The sequence below is a fragment of the Helianthus annuus genome, chromosome 16 (assembly GCF_002127325.2).
Source record: "Helianthus annuus cultivar XRQ/B chromosome 16, HanXRQr2.0-SUNRISE, whole genome shotgun sequence".
Classification (NCBI taxonomy): domain Eukaryota; kingdom Viridiplantae; phylum Streptophyta; class Magnoliopsida; order Asterales; family Asteraceae; genus Helianthus; species Helianthus annuus.
In genome coordinates, this window is record NC_035448.2 from 11756710 (window position 1) to 11777205 (window position 20496).

At 35.6% G+C, this 20496-nt stretch overlaps 1 protein-coding gene across 1 annotated transcript; it reads left to right on the forward strand.

The window, feature by feature from the left end:
• The first annotated feature begins 16968 nt into the window (after positions 1 to 16968).
• On the forward strand, positions 16969 to 18574 carry LOC110924027. Its single transcript, XM_022168072.1, has 3 exons — positions 16969 to 17412; positions 17497 to 17746; positions 17850 to 18574. Exons 1-3 carry the CDS (start codon positions 16969 to 16971, stop codon positions 18572 to 18574), a joined length of 1419 nt encoding a protein of 472 aa, XP_022023764.1.
• Positions 18575 to 20496: the final 1922 nt, after the last annotated feature.

Sequence of the window (20496 nt, forward strand, 5' to 3'; positions counted from 1 at the left end):
TTGTATTTATCAGGGAATCTATCGAAAACATGGACCAAGAAGTTAAGGTTAGTTGACGTAGCCGAAGTCCGGTCACAAGAGTTCGTTGGAACTCAAGGCGTAGACCGGAGTTCAAGTGACAAATCTAAATTTGATGCAATTAGCGAATTTCGGGACGAAATTCCCTTTCAAGTTGGGGATGATGTGGCACCCGAGGAAAAATCCTCAGTTATCTTGATTTATCACTTCACTCCTCTGGGATTGCTTATTAAATTTCGGGACGAAATCTCTTTCAAGTTGGGGATGATGTGACAGCCCGCACTCTCAGGTAAACACCATTTCCTTACTCTGTCTAGTCCCAGCAAAACTCAAAATACCCGTCCGCATTATTTGCTTTCACGATTGGCGATCATGTTTGTTTTATATATATACATATATTAATAATAATAACGGTTATATGGAATATAACAACAATTGGATTAAGTTTAGAGTAAATTGAGTACTCTTAAAAGTTGAGGGGCACTAATGAAAATTAGGAACTTAAACTATTATATTAAAATTGTTGATTACCCAACCCATCGTTTCCCCCTCCCCACGCAAACCCTAAAACGCTCCCATAACAGCCAACATGCACATCTCTCTCCACTTCCTCCCTGTTCTCTCACTTACACGGTTGACCACCATTAACGGTGGCGGCGTACGTCGGACGAAAGAGATGAGAGAGAGAAAGAAAGGGGCTGAAGGCGGCGTGTGGTTACTACAGCGACGGAAAGGAAGCAGAGAGAGAAGAGAATTGGTGAAGCCGGTGCCGTCTCCGACGACGGTGGTTTCTCTGTTCCGACAAATCTTTGACAGGCCGTTTCTCGTTTCCGGTCGTTGCTCTGTTAGTGGGGATATTACCGATCGGCTATTGATCGATGACGATGGCACCAGTGGTGGCCGACGATGGCAGCCAGCGACGACGGTATTACGACAGCAGCTGCTCCAGCATCGGCAACGGCGGCACAAGCATGGTGACTGTGGTTCGGCTCCGGTGGAATGACGACACATCGGTGCCTTGGTTCACTTCAGTGGGGCCGACAGAAGAGGTCCATAGCCCCTCGGTCGAGTATGTATAAACACCCTTCGTCTATATTTGTTAAACTGTTAATTGAAGAGTGATGGCTTTTGGCTGATTATCTATTTCAAACTCTGTGTGTTCCTTTTTGAATTATGAAATGAAAATGGATAGTTTGTTTTGTGTATTGTAAAATTGGGATGTTTTATCTTGTGCTTCATGGTTAAGTTGACGAGCAGTATGATTGAGATGTAAAGCTTATCGATTTAATGATATATGCGGCCATGATTCTTGTGCAACCTAGGGTTTGCTAGAACACAGGTGTTGACCGAATGGTATGGATAGATCGATGCAGGGCTGTTGGTTAATGATTTTTGGATGCATAGTTATGATAAAACATGTGTACGAATCAGTTAAATCGTGGTAATGATATGTTATGGGCTGCATGATTTGTTGATCATTAGGTAATGATTAGGATGATACAAATTGATGGTAAATGATTATTATTGGTCCGATTTGATTGGTAATGATATTGTGGTATTGCATCAAAGATTTAATACTAATTAAAAGTGATATGATGGTTGTGAATATGTTGAGCCGTGATTGGTGGAATGAATAACTAATATACATGTAGCCGCATACCCATGTCACACAAATTTCATGTGCACACCACTCATGCAGTGAAGTCATACACTCTCAATATTGGTCACACACTAGGGCAAGAGTCATGCAAGGGATTTGGGCCACCCATGCATGCACTGTGAGTTGGAATCGATATGCATGTGGGATGGTTATAGAATTTGTTTTGTATATTAAATTCTCATGGACTGTTGATGGGTATCGAGTAGCAACAGGTGTGATTATGATTATAGATGTTAAATGGCTAAATCATTGGGTCACAATCTTGATCCGACTCATTGTTATTAAGTTAGTGAATCAAGTAACAAATAGGTTACTCAGTTGCTAGTAATATAACACTGTTTGATCTGAATTAAGTATAGGATGCTAATGAATGTTGTGTAATCACTAAACCTAACTGATTGTATGTAAATTAGACACTGATTAAATGGGAAGTGTGGGTTGTATAACCTATGAACGTAATGGGCTTTGACCATACGCGAAACAAAAAGGAAAGTTAAGGGATTCGGGCTTCGCTTTAGGTTATGGGCTGGACTAGGTTACAACCGGGTTACTTTGGTAAATTGAATCTGGGCCGTAGGTTGTGAATTGGATGTGGACCAAACTTCAAGATTGGGCCGCACACATTTATTCGGTAAACAGGGCGGCACCTCTATATGGACTATACAATGTCAATAGACGGTTATGTTACGTGATTAATTGCTAAGACTTGTGTGAAAGTTGATACGTGCATTTCTTATACGTTACTTGCTTAATGTGTGTATTAAATATGTGATTACTTGTATGCAAAACTGATTATTATCGGTAACCCTTTTAGGACGTGTTTGATTAACTGATAAACAAGTACACAATCTTACCGAGCAAACCAAAGGTGAGTTCACTACATTCGAGCATGCGTCCCAGTGGTTGGGGACAGTCAGTGGGTATCCCGTGGAGGGATAAGTCTTTTGGGTAAAAACGGGTATATTGGTTAATATTCTCACCTATCATTTTTGTAAGTCCCTTATTATGTTACCTGGAGGGTAACGGGTATTAGTTGGTAGCGCTACCTAGGTTTGGCACCCTCACACCGCTCCTAGAGAGGACGGATGTGAACTAATGACCCAGTCGTGGCCCAGTACTAGATAGGAGTACGTGGGAAGGGCAGTCATGTATTTCAGGAGCCGTCTTGTTCGGAATTGAGATATTAACAATATTACTTGCATTGGTTATTGAACTGTTTTACATTCAACTGGTAACAAACGTTTTCTTAAACTGTGGACTCGCCAGCTTTGTCTGATACACTTGTTACATGCTCGCAGATCGTTAGGTACTTGGAAACAGGAACTTGTTGGCTGGAGGACGAGAGTGGTCATGGTTGCATTGATGAATTTATTTATCAGACATTTATTTACTGTGGTTGTTTGGGTAGTATTTACATTATGATACATTAACGCTTCCGCTGAACTTATGGTTTTGGATAACTTATGTTTGGGATTTCGATATTATTAAACAATGGAAATTCAATTCAAACTTGTGATTCAATGTAATTGGTGGCTCATTGCTATTCGTCACACGCCTAACAGGGACACTCCCTAGGTGGTAATTTGGGGGTGTGACATACACCTTATCTTAACATTCTTCACATTCTCAGCCGCTACCTTCGCCATATCTAACACCCTTTTCCTATAAATGTTTGACGGTGATAACATCAATGTTGTTGCTATCCGCATTCGCATGTTATTCAACTGATGTTGCTTCACATCCTTCAAATCGCTGAATCCACAATCAAACTCCTTTGTACTCCCTTTGTAACATTCCATATGGCGCATTGCAAATACCCCACAATCTTTCACATTATCCTTTGTTCCCCACGTAATCTTCAACCTCTTTATTACACCTTTTCTAAGCTTTTCTGTATCCGGGTGGTTTACTGACTTCATGTATGTCCACATGTAATTCTTCTGCATAATAAATGCCAAAACAAAAAAAATAAAAATTAACATCAATTGACAATATACATAAATATTACATTAACTTTACATACCACTTTGCATGGTGTCCCCATGTATCTAAACTCTGATGATGTCCTTACATGCACGGCGTCTCTGTTTGAATCCATGTTATCTATCACTTGCACATCTCCCATATCCAAATCCATACAAATAAGATAAAAATGTGCCTTTTTGATCATTGGTACCACTATTATATTAAAAGCTCTCAAATCCAACAACGTGTCGTCCCTTTCAAATACTTCTCTCAAATACTTTTTTCACAGATTTCAAGGCCATATGCTCATCTTGTTTATTCTTCAACATATATTCCGGCTGCAATTTGTTTTTTTACAAACATATATTAATATTTGTATATCTATATTATTTTTATTCCTAATTTTTTTTATACACATATATTTTTTATATATATTATTAATTTATGCATATATGCATATAGAATAACACACAATATAACCCATACGCATATCTGCATATTATAATACAACCCATATGCATATATGCATATCATACTTTCATTCATATGCATACATGCATATCATACTTCAATCCATATGCAATATTGCAAATCTATTGTTTTATGCATACATGCATATCATACTTCAATCCATATGTAATATTGCAAATCTATTGTTTATATAAATATATAAAAAAAATATGTATATTATACTTTATTCTATATGCATTTATACATATCCAATCACTTTAATATTAACAATCATATATGCATATTATAATTAAACCCACATTCATATCATATTTTAATTATATGCATATATGCATATTATCTGTTAACTCGACATACTACATTATCATATATATGCATATATGCATATTCACATATTATCTTATTATCCAACACATGTTCACATTTACATATTATATATGTGTATTTATATTAATGCAAAATCATACTATCCACTTACGAAGTTTGATGTATAACAAAACAACCGTCTTTTCCCGCTAGCCACCATCCTTTTCTCCTTATCATTTAACATTGCTGCCCAACAATCTATCAGATTTGATGATATTTCCTTCCCAAAATCTAGCGTGTTCATTGTATGCCCCAATGCATGCAATCCATGTTGTGTTTCAAACATCTTCAACCTGCATGCACGTATATTTTTTTCCAATTATCCAACAGATTCGTAACAAACATACATGCATATGAATAACATACATAATTATATATATATATATATAAATATATACAACTTACATAAAGCTTAATACGGATTTGTCATTTTTCTTTTCTGTGTCAACTTCGCCTTTCCTATCTTCGTCATCCTTCTTACTTCCCTCCATCCTACAATATATTTTTTTGTTTTTTCACGACTCAATACAAAATAAAATTTACAACATACTACATAAATATATACATATATGAATTCATATACATATTTATATAATAACTATACACACACACACGCATATCAAACAATAATTACCTCTTTTTTTCCATCCCAATGATCATCACAAAATTCCATAACAATTTTTCTTTCTCGTCCAACGGTTTATTCATCGGCACTACATCCTCGCACTCATCATCGTCATCTGTTTCTTGCGAACTTGGAGTCAATAATTCAAATGATGGCATTGACTTATCGACTCCCTCTTTCTCCTTCCTACGATACTTATACGCCACCTTTTTTTGTGCTACCGATTTATCACTTGTCTGTACGTCATCAGTACCCTCACTTTCATCCATTCCTAATTTTCCACCTTTTTTCACATCTGTTTTCCCACATTCATCCCCTTCCTTTGTATCATCCATCCTTACGTTTTTTTTTTTGTAACATACTGATAACACCATCAACAATTTCATCAACGTTCTGTGTAACTTTTTCCATCTTTACAGTTTCCTTGAAAGTCTCATTAAACATCCCAATCACCTTCAATAATTGTTCATCGTCTGGATTAAGCAAAAACTGTCGTTCCAACTCTTCCTTTATGTCATTCATTTGATGCTTCAATACGATTACCGTATCTTCTATATCATCCATATGTGTCTGCATTTATTATTTTTTCATACCTTTTTAGTATTAAAATAACAAATTTATTATATATATTATACAATATTATCACCATTATTATAATTTTCACATCTTCGTATGAATTACACGTCATTATTCAATTTATACAACATTATATGCATATATGCATATAATATAAATTTGTTTATGCATATATGCATATACATTATATACCCTAATATGCATATGCGCATATGCATATGTGATTTTACACTCACCTTATCATATCTTAAAAATAATAATAATAATAATAATAATAATAATAATAATAATAATGATAATAATAATATTAATAATAATAATAATAATAACAACAACAATTTTTATTAATTTAACTACATATACATTTCCAACACATTCAAATATTTTATTAATCTAACTTTATCATTCATTTATGCATATACATTTCCTATAATCATATGCATATATGCATATTAATTAGACACATACTATACTCCACTGTTTATACCATTACCAACTAATATCCATACGCTAATATGCATAATTAAAATAATATACACATTTGTTTATACCATCATGTGCATATGCATCTATGCATAGATAACATTTCAAAATATTATATGCATACATACCTTTTTTATACCCGACATCTCTGTTTCAATTTCACCTTTCTTTTTAACATCTCCTTTCTTATCAGCGTATTTCTACATTACATCAAACAAATACATCATATAACAATTTTATCCTATTATATATGGAAAATATACATTTTTTTCATCACACAATATTCATATACCTCAGACGTGCTTCCTTCATTCCATAAAACTTCATTCGCATCCTTCTTTTTATCTCCCATTTCAACATCCATTTCGTCATTTTTGTATTCATCTTGCTTAAAGCTGTCCCTCACTAATGCCCTTCCAAAACCGCCATTCTCAATCTCGTATTTTTCCCTCTTACTCAGCATATCTTTTGTCCAAAACTGTAATGGACCATTCGTTCTTTCTTTGTTCAATTCTCCACATACCGTCATATCCGCATATAACAACTGCAATCACACATTAAACAACATAATAATCATCCAAAACAACCGATTTCATTCATAATCATACACACATATACAATCATTTATTATAAAAACAAACTTACAGTCAATATTGGAATTGGCCCGTTGTACGAACTGTTATTTCTTCCCTTTTTCCAACCGTCTTTACAACACCTTATCTTATTGCATATGTATGCACACCAGTTTACGTCCTCCACTTCTGTACTCTCATCAAATTTGTTGAAATAATCTGTTATGCACCGTCCATCCATATTCACCCCAACAAGAGTATTCATAAATACTGTTAAAAAATCGTATTTAAATTTCCAGCTGACATCATCCATGTTCGCTTCGATCCGTTTCACAATGTTTGTGGGTGTTATCAATTTCCCTTTGTATAATGCTTCCCATTCCTTTTTTTTCATTAATTCAACATCTTTCTGTTTTTCCTTATTATCCAGTACCATACCGACATTCTTTAATCCTAAAAGATTGCTCACCTCATTTTCATTGACTTTTATGCTTCCATTTTGCATCTTAATCTCCATTGATGATTCATCAAAACTATCCATTATGAAATACGCAAGCTTTGATGGTATTGAATCTGTATTAATTGTCAGCATCCTTCCAAAACCCATGTTCACCACCGTTTCCCTCTGTGCTTTTGACAACATTTTTACCACATAGCTCAACTGGTGTGGTGATATCCTACACTGCAATGACATTAAAATGTTCTCTTTTTTTGATTTAGCATTTGCTTTCTTCTTTGCCATCCTCTTTATCCGCTTGTTCATCCCAACACCTTCATCGTTTTCTGCATTCAAATCAATAAGATATTCAATATACGTTTATGTTACATGGGATCCTTATGTTACATACACACTTAATATTATTATATCAAACAAGTATGTCGTACCTTTGCTTGATTGTTCAACTGTTGTTGTGTTTTTTGCATTCTCCACATCTTTATCGATAACATTACTTTTCCTTTTTCTAATTTGTGATTTCCTAATCATCGACACAATTGGTTCATTATCTTCTTTATCATCATTATTATTCCTTTTTTTAATATGTGTTGGATTTGCATCAGTTTTCTTAACATCGGCACTAAATGTCACTTTCCTTTTTATCCTTTCATCACCTGTTGTATAAACATGCAATTAAACAATGTTAATATATTAAAACCGATAACATATACGTTTACATATTTTACCATTATTTTATATGCATAAATGCATACCATTCATCTGTATGCAATTGTACATGCACATATATTATATATGCATCAACATGTATGCATAAATGCATACCATTAATCTATATGCAATGTACCTATAAACATACTTTATATTCAACAACTTGTATGCATAAATGCATACCATTAATCTATATGCAATGTACATGTAAACATACTTTATATTCAACAACTTATATGCATAAATGCATACCATTAATATATATGCATAAATGCATACCATTAATATATATGCATATATACCTACCATTAATATTTATGCATATATGCATACTATTAATCTATATGCATCTGTATATGTAAAACGTATTGTATATTCAACTGTACATGTATACATATCACTTTACATACTTTATATGTACATATCAAATTGTATGCATATATGCATACTTTGTCAAAACTAACATAATCATACATTTATGCACTAAATTACATGTGTATTCATACACAATACAAAAATTAATCCCTGTATCCATAATTTTACACACAAATTGTAATTATTTAACTATCATCACAAAATATACAAGCTACGTCAACATACTAACTACTGTATTTAACACAAAAAACACCATTAAAATACCATATTATTTTTCAGAATTGACCTAAAAATGTGTTATACGGGTGAAATGTGCCCTAATTTGTGGTAATTGTACAAATATGTGTTTCAATTCCAAGTTACTATACATATTACATGTGTAAACTAAAAAAATACAATAAATCTATGTATAATTTGTTAAATGTAGTCTTCTTCCTCAAAATTTATGTATATTTTGGTACCTGTAATCTTCTTCCTCAGAATGCCCTTCGATTTACCATGTCTGGTTTCACGTTTGTCATCCGATTCACCGATTTCATTTGTAGTCATTATACTTCGCAATAACTCAGAACAACCGTAATCGCCGCCGTAATCGATCGTAATAGCCTCCGCAACAACTTAGAACTTCCGTATCGCCGCTGGTTATCGAACGTAATCGCCTGAAATTGTTATAAATCACCTCCGGATGAGTCGTTTGTGTGTTCTAAACAACTTGTAACAGCCGTAATCGAGCCGTAATCGCCACCGAATTCGCCTGAACTTGTTATAAATCGCCGCCGGACTGAATCGTTTGTGTGTGTATTCGAATCGCCGCCGGACTGAATCGTTCGTGTGTGTATTCGAGTATCTTGCAAAAAAAACCCTAACTACATTACACAGTTATTCGTTATTACATGTATATCCATCCGCTTTTATTTTTTTATCTTTACAACTTTAATTAAATTTCATATTTGGTCCTTGTAAGTGGTTCTCGCGGTTCTCACAATAAGGGTGGTTCTCGCATGAGCCCCTCCCTATATATATATATATATATATATATATATAGAGGCCGGTTATCGTACAATATGCCTAATCGTACATTACGTACGCTATAACCACAACCGTCAGATCATCCATCATTTAAACGCGGGTCTAATTAATTGGGATTTCGCATGTTACAATTTTTTTTTTGGGAATTCGCATGTTACAAACTAGTTGTGACAGTATTAAAAAATTCGCATGTTATAAATTCTTTTTTTGAGAATTCGCATGAGATTATTTTAGAATTTCGCATGAGATTTTTTGAGAATTCACATGTTGCATAATAAATCGCATGTTATCAGTTTGGTTGTTGGTGCCATCATTGCATTCTTTTTGTTCTAGATTTTTTGAGAATTCGCATATTACATTGAAAATCGCATATGAACATTTTTGGTTGTTGGTGTCATCATTGCATTCTTTTTGTTCAAGATAAAAGAATCTACAGAGATTGAAAAATGGAGGACCAACCTTTTGCTTGCCTTGCCTCACAGCCACAAGGTTCCAAAAACTTGAGTATTTTATATGAAACAAATCCATTTCAATCTAACTATTTTCGATCTCTTGCATAAATGAAATCTGTTCAAGCATTTGAAATTCCACCTGCAATTAATCTTAAAACCCCACCCATGGAACGTCATAAAACATTTGATGGTGATGATGATGATGATGATGTCTAATTTCCCCTCTGATGATTGAACGGAATATCTGTTATACCCTTATCTAAGAAAAATGAATCAGCGACACGTGTAGGGCTGTGGGCATCACGTACGTAATGTAGGATTAGAGCTATTGTATTTTACTCTTTACCTAAATATATATATATATATATATATATATATATATATATATATATATATATTATGTTACCAAAATTACTGTCAACCCGACCTGTTAAGATACGAACACGATAAGACACGAACCTGAAACTAGGTAAACAGGAACACGACACGAAATCTTATCGTGTCAAATTTTCAAAACACGAACACGAACCTGATAATAAACAGGTTACACGAAACGACCTGTTAAGACACGAAAAATTTACCAATGTATCATAAAACCTGTTAAGACACAAACAAGACATGTTAAGACATGAACACAACATGTTACTACATGTTTGATATTTAGCCATTAACAGGTCCTAACATGTATTGTTTAATGGTCTTAAGTCTTAACAGGTCTTAACATGTCATATCGTGTCTCGCATGACCTGTTAAGACACGAACACGACCTGTTAAAACACGAACACGATAAGACACGAACACAAAATAGGTAAACACGAACACGACACGAAATTAAACAGGTTTTATCGTGTCGACCTGTTATAGACACGAAAGCTGTTAAGGTTAAACACGAAACCTGTTAACTTCGTGTAGGTTCGTGTCGTGTTATCGTGTTCGTGTCGTGTTAACTTCGTGTAGACACGAAACCTGTTATAGACACTTCATTTACCAAATTACTCTTGACTTTCTGTTAAAATTCAACATTTGTAACAAAGGAAGCATGATCTCCACCAAAATCATTCTCGGATTTCTTTGTAAACAGGTCAAAACAAATATAGGTTGAAACGACTACATTTTTAGATTTTGGTCGACTTTAACCTTGATCCCTTTTTAAGACTTCTTCTTACCTGTAAATAATCTGCTCCGGTTAAGAAATGGTCTAAAGAGTTTGATAATGACTTTATTTATTTTTTTAGTAAAATGCTAAAATCGTCCATCGGGTTTGGGCATATTTGTCTATTCCATCTAAAATAACTTTTTTGTGCATTTCAGTCCTTCACCTTTGGTTGTTTTGCCAGATATTGGCAATTTATTGCGACTTTCGTCCCTCGAAATTTGTCACTCAAGGATGAAAATGGCAGGATTTCAATTTTGTTTTTGATGAAAATGACACATTTAGACGAAACTTGCAAAAGTGTTCAAACTCAGGGACGAAAATAGCATTTTACTCATTTTTTTTTTTAATCTTTTTTACCTTTTAAGGTCAACAGTGACGAAAATAGCTAACTCAATGCATTGAAACGCAACTTCAAAGCTGATGTTGTGAAGTCTCCTTTAAACTGATGAAAAAATTAAGGGAGTGTGCTATTGCGGGTCAATGAATTTCAAAATTGTAAAGGAACCTTCACAATTGCTGTTTTTAGTTTCATTTTCAACAGTTATATTACAAACACGCTTTTAACATCCTTAATATTTATTCGATTTGAATTTTCGTTATTAACTTTTTTTCGTTTAACTTTTCTGAAAAAATCTAGTAAAAGTTTTGTTGAAAACGAAGTAGTATGTTTTTTTTTTTGTATATAGCGAGTGTAGTGAACATCTATATTTGTACTAATATCGGAACCGGTACTCATTTTATACTTTTGATTGATATAAAACATGTGTCGATATTTTTTGAGCATATCATGGCTTTGTTTTTTGGTTTTCCCTTTCGGTTGTGCCGAAACCGTATCGATATCTTAACAAACCGAATATGTATTATAACGAACCGAACAAATATGGCCAAAATTCCCAACATAACACGCGGAGAATTTCACTAGTTTCCATTATAAAATGATCTTCTTTGTTTATATTGTTCAATGTAAAAACTTTATCTATTTCCTCCTATACAAATTAAGATGCTTTAAAATTCGTTGAACCAAGTTCAGCCCATCACAGCTTGCAATGCCAAGTGGGTTTCACCGAGTCAGTAAACCTGGTTTGACCCGACCAACTTTTGTTTGTTCACCTACGAAATATAAAATACGATCAGTTCACATGTTGGTGGTCCAAATCGACAAGGTGTCGACTAGGGATCCAACCAATCCGTGTTTGAAAACATCGCAATTATACATACTACAATCATTTTTTTTTGTAAAGAAACCGTTTCCACGCCTTCCTTATCAATTTCCTTAGGCTTCGTCTAAATGTATATCCCTCCTTTACTAGTTATACCCCTCAACTGTAAGCATGTGAGAGGAGAGAGTATAACTAGTAAGAAATGGTACATTACGTAGCACCCGGCTTAATTCCTCATCGACATCCTTTAGATCCTAGGCTATGGTATGGGTAGACCATATGCTTTTAAGTTTTTAAATGTGTACAGCTTAGCACTTAAAGTGTTAAAGTTTGACTCTTAAGAATTTTAAAATTTTATAAATTCAATAAGAGTTAACTGCCATTTTCGTCCCTGTGGTTTGGTCACTTTGGCCATTTCAGTCCATTTTTCAAAAATGCGCCATTTTCGTCCCCCACCTTCTGGAAAGGTGCCATTTCAGTCCAAAAATCATAACCCAGTTAAGTCAGTTTGTAAATAAGGACTGATTGTGTAAATTTGTAACTTAAAGGACTGATTGTGTAAATTTGAAAAATGGACTGAAATGGCAGTTAACACCACCACCACTAGCCCTGCCACCACCACCACTCCGCTGCCACCACCGCCACCACCGCCACCACAGCCCTGCCACCACCACCACTCCGCTGCCACCACCACCGCCACCACAGCCACCACAGCCACTGCCACCACCACCAATCAACAACCTTTTCTCCTAATTTCATTTTTGCCACATTACTTGCTAAATTATCAGGTCCAGCCCTTGATTAATTACAACACAAATATCCCACAGGATGGGTGAACCTGTTACCTATTAGTTTACCCCTTAATGTGAATATCTTCTAATACTAACCAGGTCCAGGGGTAAGCTGTAAATGTACAATCAAAAATTGGACATGCTTACAGTTAAAAAAAAAAAATAACACGCTAATAAAAATCAACTAACCAATGTTAATTTGAGCTTTTGTTATCATCGGTGGTTTCAAAATCCCAAGATTCAACGCCAAAAACCTCTTCAATCATTGAGCCTGTGGGCAAGAACTCAGTTTTAGTTCTGGCACACGAAAAATAACCGACATCCCATACTCGTGGATCCAAAGGTTCAAAGTTAAACTCATGGTTCACCCATGATGTGTTGACTTTACTTGTACACGGTGCACCAATGGTATCAGATGACGTGCAGGAATCATATAAGAAATCATGGCCTCCATCTCCGCTTTCAGTCATCGTCGTACCATCATCTCCGTCCACCGCCATCACTTATCAATCACCGACTACCGGCCATTATCTTCGTTCTCCGACCACCGCCTTTAAACTTTTATCAAACCATCATCAGGTTGGAGTGTTTTGCGGCTGAGTTTCATATTTTGGTTTGGGTTCGACTGTCGTTGAAACGAAGAAGAAGCTGGGTTTCTTTGTTTTTGTGACACTTTGAAAGCGTCGGGAAACTGTTGTTGAAACGAAGAAGACGACATCTGTTTTGATTTTTAGGCTGAGCTCCGGTTCCGGCGGCAGTTAACAGAGTGGCAGTGTGGCTGTGGTGGCGGTGGTGGTGGTGGTGGTGGTGGCAGTGGCTGTGGTGGCGGTGGTGGCGGTGGTGGCGGTGGTGGCGGTGGTGGTGGTGGTGGCAGCGGAGTGGTGGTGGTGGCAGGGCTAGTGGCGGCGGTGTTACAAATTTACACAATCAGTCCTTTATGTTACAAATTTACACAATCAGTCCTTATTTACTAACTGACTTAACTGGGTTATGATTTTTGGACTGAAATGGCACCTTTCCAGAACGTGGGGGACGAAAATGACGCATTTTTGAAAAATGGACTGAAATGGCCAAAGTGACCAAACCACATGGACGAAAATGGCAGTTAACTCATTCAATAAAGTCACATAGTGTAATGTTTTTAAACTCACTCTCTCTCGGTCTCTCTGTAATAAGACTGGTAGTGGCAGTACCGCAAATAACATTCTAAATATGTTCAATTTGTATACTGTTTACAAGCAGTGACGGATCCAACCCTGTTTTGTGGGTTCATATGAACCCACTCGGTTTGGAAAAAATTAGTAAGAACTTTGTATTATTTGAAAAAAATAGTGAGAATCTACCAAAACGAACCCACTCAAAGAAGTTCCTGAATCCGCCACTGCTTATAAGATCTATGCAAATTATTATATAGAAGTAAGGTGTATAGGTTAGCAGGTAGTGTTAAAAGTTTAACCGTTAAGAATTTTAAAATTATACATTAAATAAAGTCACATGGTGTAATGTTTATTGTAAAATTGGTATTTTCTAATAAGTTTTATAGATATGTTTCTTATCTTAAGGTTTGAAACATGATGATTTTTAACATTAAATAAAGTCACATGGTGCAATGTTTATTGTAAAATTGGTATTTTCTAAGAAGTTTTGTAATTGTAGATATGTTTCTTATCTTAAGGCATGAAAATGATGATTTTTAAGAGTGTAGATAATACTTTGTTTTCGACTCGAACATGCGGTTTTGGATTCATACTTGCGTCACATCAAATTTCATACTTTTTAAAAAATACATGTATGTTTTCTACACCAATAAATCTCCACAAACCTTAATCATGTGGTGCATATCAGCACCTACTTTTACAATTAGAAATTTAATATAATTCCTATGATAATAAATGATTGAGTAAACTTCCGTTTGGTTTTCTGTAGTTTGCTTACTTTAACGGTTTTGCCCCAAATCTTTTAAAATAGCCATTTTACTCCCTGATCTTTAAAGGCCTTCTTGATTTTGCTCCCCGCCCCTTAACCTCATCCATTTATGCTGTTAATCCATGTCACGTGCAAATCACCTGAGGGGCATTTATGTCTTTTCCCAACCCTGTCTTTAATAAAACACTAACTACTCCTTATTATAATCTTATCACCCAATTCCCCAGACATTTCACCCTAATCGATGTTCATCTCCCAAAGCGAAATCACTCTCAAACCCTAAACATTCTCCCAAAACGAAATCATTCAGGATCATCGACGATTCAAGTGCAATGTCAACGTGGTTCATTCGTCCTAAGGGACAAGAGGTTGATGTAGAGATACTGTACGGTGAGTTTTTTAAACCCTAACATTGATCATTTAGTAAACCCTAACACTGATCATCTATTGAACCCTAACATTGATCATTTTGTTATGTTTTTTCAGGTAATCCTACATTTTTCTCACTGAAGATTCATCATGGGGGATCTTTCACAAAATTTCCTAACAGGATTTACTTAAAAGGTCAGGTAGACTATGTTGACTTCGTAGACAAGGATGAATTTTCAGTATGAAGTAAGTTATATGATGTTAGAACTAGGCTACTCTGAAAAAGAGTTGATTTTTTACCATTTCAAAGTGTTTGATGAAGATTTGAACTTTGGATTGAGGGTTTTAGGAAATGACTCTGATGTGCTCAGCTTTGTGTCTTGTGTGGGAGATCATAAGTTGATGGAAGTATATACTGAGCATGGTCAAACTTTAGTTGAAACTTATTTTATGTCTCCTAATTGTAAAGTTAGGATTCATGAAATAAATGATGATGATCTACCTGTTAGGAATACACAAGAAATTTTGTCAAGAGCTTCCAGGAGACTAGTATTAGAGTATAATGTAGGTGATGCTGGGACTAGTCAAACTGATGTGCTGGTTAATCAAAATGTTGTTGAAGATAGCCAAGTTGAATTAGATTAGAGTCAGGTATTGAATGCTGGAAGTAGTCAAACTGAGGTTAATCAAGAAGATGTGGAAGTTAGGCAAGTTGAAATAGATCAGAGTCAAGTATTGAATGATGTGGAATTTAGCCAAGTTGATGATGAGGGTAGTGAGGCTGATGATGAGGGAGATGATGGTGAGGGCAATGAGGGCAGTGAGGCTAGTGATAGTGAGGATAGTGATTATAAGCAGGGAAAAGATGATGTTGAGGCTAGTGAAGATGAAGATGTGGACCTAGTTGAGGAGCCTGCAAATAGTGTTGAAGAGGAAGATGATTCTGATGATTCAGATTACATAGTAGATGAAGATAATAGGATTGCTGATGTAGTGGTTGATATGCAGAATTTTAGTAGTTATGTGGATCATGACATAGAGGAAGAGCCTTTAGAGTACAATCATTTAAGTAACTTAGAGGGTATGGGACTGAATGCACATTTAGATGACTTTGACAGCTTAATTGATGAGGAAAGTGACCCACCCCTTAAGATAGAACTGAGGAGGGAGAGAAGGAAACAAAAAAGAAGGAATGATCCCGTGGCTGACCCATTCTATCTTGGTCAAGTCTTTGTAGAAAGGAAGGAGATAAGGGCCCTAGTTAAGAAGTTAGCTGTGTCTAGCAAAAGGTAACTGAAGATTATAAGGAATGATCCAGTTAGGTTTAGGGTGATTTGTGAAGGGTTTAAACAAGATGGTGGTAAGGGTAAAGAGGGGAATTCAGATGCAAGTAAGGGTAAAAAGGGAAATGCAGCTGCAAATAAGGGTAAAAATGTCAAATCTGCAACAACAAGTGGTGGTGATAAAGGGGAATCTTCATCCAAAAAAGGTGGTCCAAAGGGTGTGGGTCCCAAGGGTAAAGCTTTAATGCACAAACCTACCACAAGGTCAGAAACTAGATCCAAAAAACATGCAACCACATGTCCATGGATACTTTATCTCTCCAATGCAAACAGAGAAGGGTCTTGGGTAGTGAAGACTTACATAAATGAACACAAGTGCTTTCAAACAAGACCTGTGAAGCTGTGTACTGTTACTTGGTTAGCAAAGGAGATAGAGTCTACAGTTGCAGTAAATCCTTCTGTTCCTCTAAAAGCACTGTAAGATACTTTCCAAAAGAAGCATCAGATCTCGGTTTCTTTGCAAAAGATGTTCAAGGCAAAAGGGATTGCAAAACAGAAGATAGAGGGTGACTACAGGGCTCAGTATGTAATTCTGAGAGACTACAGTGAAGAGCTCATGAAGTCTAACCCAGGAACAACAGTAACAATTGATGTAGAGCCTGAAGCTAATCCTAGTAGCCCAACAAGACATTTTAGAAGGATCTACATATGTTTAGGTGGTTTGAAGGCAGGCTTTAAGCTTTATGGAAGGCCACTATTGGGTTTGGATGGAGCCTTCATGAAAGGTCCTTTCCCAGGACAAGTGTTAACATCAGTTGGCCTAGATTCCAACAATGGAATATATCCTGTGGCCTTTGCCTTGGTTGAAGCTGAAACCAAAAATTCATGGGTTTGGTTCTTGAATTGTCTGGGACATGACTTAGATCTTCAGAGAGATTCATACTTTACATTTATCACTGATAGGCAGAAGGTAACTTTATTTGTCATTCTGCAACTCTAATTCATTCTAACATTAACTATCGTTGTTAACATTAACTGCCATTGTTCATTTTAGGGCTTCATTCCAGCCATACAACAGGTGTTTCCATATGCAGAACACAGGTTCTGTTTGAGGCATGTGCATGAAAACATGAAGCCTAGGTGGAAGGGTGAGCTATATAAGAATTTGTTATGGAAATGTGCATCTTCAACTACTGTAGCTTACTTTGAACAAGCAATGAAGGAGGTTCTAGCCACTGATGAGGGTTTATATCAATGGTTAAGGGAGATTCCACATGTTCACTGGACCAGAGCCTATTTTAGTGGTATGTCAATATTGTAACTTCATTTCGTAATGTATTGTAAATATTGTATGTGAATTGTAACTTCATTTAGTAATGTTTATCATTTGTAACTTGTGTTATGCAGGTAGGGCTATCAGTAATGTGCTTCTTAACAACTTGTGTGAAGTTTTCAACAGACAGTTGGTTGAAGGAAGGGACAAGCCTGTTATAACATGTCTAGAGTATATTAGAGAGTATTTGATGAGGAGGAATGTTGTTGTGCACATACTGATTTCAAAGAGTGAAGGTCACTTGACACCAACTGCTACTGAGATTTTTGACAAGATAAAGGAGAAGGCTGCAGATATGAGTGTCCAGTGGAATGCTGTGGACAAGTATCAGGTTAAAGGTAGTTCATTGGAACAGTGTGTTGTTAACATGGCTGATAAAACCTGCTCTTGCAGAAGGTGGGAACTAACTGGTATGCCTTGTAAGCATGCTGTGGCAGTTATTTGGGATATGGCTGCACATGGAATAGAAGTGGATGTTCCAGAGAAATGGGTTTCACAAGTCTATTGGTTACAAACTTGGAAGCAGGTCTATGCACATACAATGGACCCAATCAATGGTAGGAACATGTGGCTACCATCTGCTTGTCCAACAACCCTTGTTCCACCAAAGCACCACAAGCAAGTTGGCAGGCCAAGAAAGAAGAGGAAGAAAAGTGCAGAAGAGTTGACTGAACAGGCATCGAAGCAAGGGAAGCTGTATAGGATTGGTCAAACTGTGAAATGCACAAAGTGTGGTAGGAAGGGGCATAATCAAAGGTCTTGCAAGGGAACTGCAGATGGGTGTCAGTCCAATGTTTAAGTTTTAGCTGTTTGTTGTTAGGTTTTGAATGGTTTAAGTATGTATGTGATAACAATCATCCTCTTTTGCTGACATTATGACTGTATTACCCTATGGCCTGAATTTTGGTGTTTCTTATGGGTTAAGGCCTACTTATTATATCTATGACAATGTTATGGTTGGTTGTTATCTATTTAATTCTTTTATGTATTTTATACTACAGTTTTGGTCTTGGTCTTGTTTATGTTATGCATGCAGTTTATTGTATGTTGTTTTGGTGTTCTTTAATGCATGCAGGTATGATTTGGTCTTCTTTTGGTCTTGGTCAGTTATTGCAGGTTTGATTTGGTCTTGTTTTGGTGTTCTTTATCATATGCAGGTAATGATTTGGTGTTGTTTTGGTCTTATTTTGGTTTGGTCTTGGTCAGTTTTAGTGTCTATTTGGTCTTGTTTTGGTTTCTTCTTGTTTTGGTTTGGTATTAGTCAGTTTTAGTGTCTGTTTGGTCTTCTTTTGGTTTGGTCTTGTTTTGGTTTGGTCTTAGTCAGTTTTAGTGTCTGTTTGGTCTTGTTTTGGTTTGTTAAGTTTTGGGTTTGATTTGGCTGCAAACCAAACATACCATACAGATTAGCATAACTGTACAAAGTGGTCGAAATTTTGCCGTTGTCTGTATGTAATGTCAACGATGTCAAAACCAAACATATCAAACATATCAGTTCCAAAACCAAACATATCAACAAAAAAACTCAACTGTGCCAAACAAGTAAACTGCTTTCATTACAGTTCCAAAATACATCAGTTCCAAAATACATCACTTCCAACAAACATTCTTCGATAACAAACCTACAACACTGATTATTCCTAATTACAAAATACTTAGGTCAATTTTTTAGCAACAAGAAGATGCAAAACATCTATGTCAACACTAACAAAACTTTAAGCTTCCTGTTTTCTTTCACAACAGCTCTTGCAATGGATTCATTCCTGTTACACCTCTCCAACAAACCAGGTATGATTTCAGCAGATCGTCGACACATGGGTGGATCTGACCACTTCACAAATCCATGTTGAGCACCTAGATAGAACCTCCTTCCTGGATTAGCTCGAGTCCAAGATGTCACGCTCGAGGTTGGAGATCCACAAGCACAGTGTACGTCTGCCATGGATTTAGGGTTTTTCTTTGTTGATGGGGAAGAAGATGAATGGGGGGCGATAAGGAGTACTTAGGGTTTTAAATATGATTCATTAAAGAGGGTTGGGAAAAGACATAAATGCCCCTCAGGTGATTTGCACGTGACATGGGTTAACAGCATAAATGGATGAGGTTAAGGGGCGGGGAGCAAAATCAAGAAGGCCTTTAAAGATCAGGGAGTAAAATGGCTATTTGAAAGGTTTGGGGCAAAACCGTTAAAGTGAGCAAACCACAGAGAGCAAAACGGAAGTTTACTCTAAATGATTCTAAAAAATGACACGTGTCATTATGAGAATTACTCTTCACGTTTATCTTTTACACTAATATTAATATATATATATATATATATATATATATATAAATTTTTAATTCATACAAAATAGGAATATACATGTTAAATCATTATATAATCTCTACTAGGTTATAAAGCCATGCATTACATTGGTAGATGACAGAAAATGAAAGGCGTTTAGTTGATCATGGAGTTGATCGAGTTCTTCGGAAAAATTGTGATTTCAATCTATATAAATTTGAATGATTTTTTTTTTTAAATAAATATGTTATTGTTGAGATTGGTTGTCTTTCAGGAACAGATTTGTTATAAATTTTGAATTATGTTTTGTATTTCATATCTAATATTATTTCTTGTATCACACATAATAAATATAATTTTTGATAAGAATACATATAACTCTAATATGAACTATACATACAAAATTAAAGAAAATATAACATTATTTATTTTAAATAATG

What these genes read in the sequence shown, in the direction of transcription:
- LOC110924027 (XM_022168072.1), top strand. Translation starts at nt 16,969, where the DNA reads ATGTTCAAGGCAAAAGGGATTGCAAAACAGAAGATAGAGGGTGACTAC. An exon ending in TTATCACTGATAGGCAGAAG is followed by an intron (nt 17,413 to 17,496) that starts GTAACTTTATTT and finishes TGTTCATTTTAG; the next exon opens with GGCTTCATTCCAGCCATACA. An exon ending in GACCAGAGCCTATTTTAGTG is followed by an intron (nt 17,747 to 17,849) that starts GTATGTCAATAT and finishes TGTGTTATGCAG; the next exon opens with GTAGGGCTATCAGTAATGTG.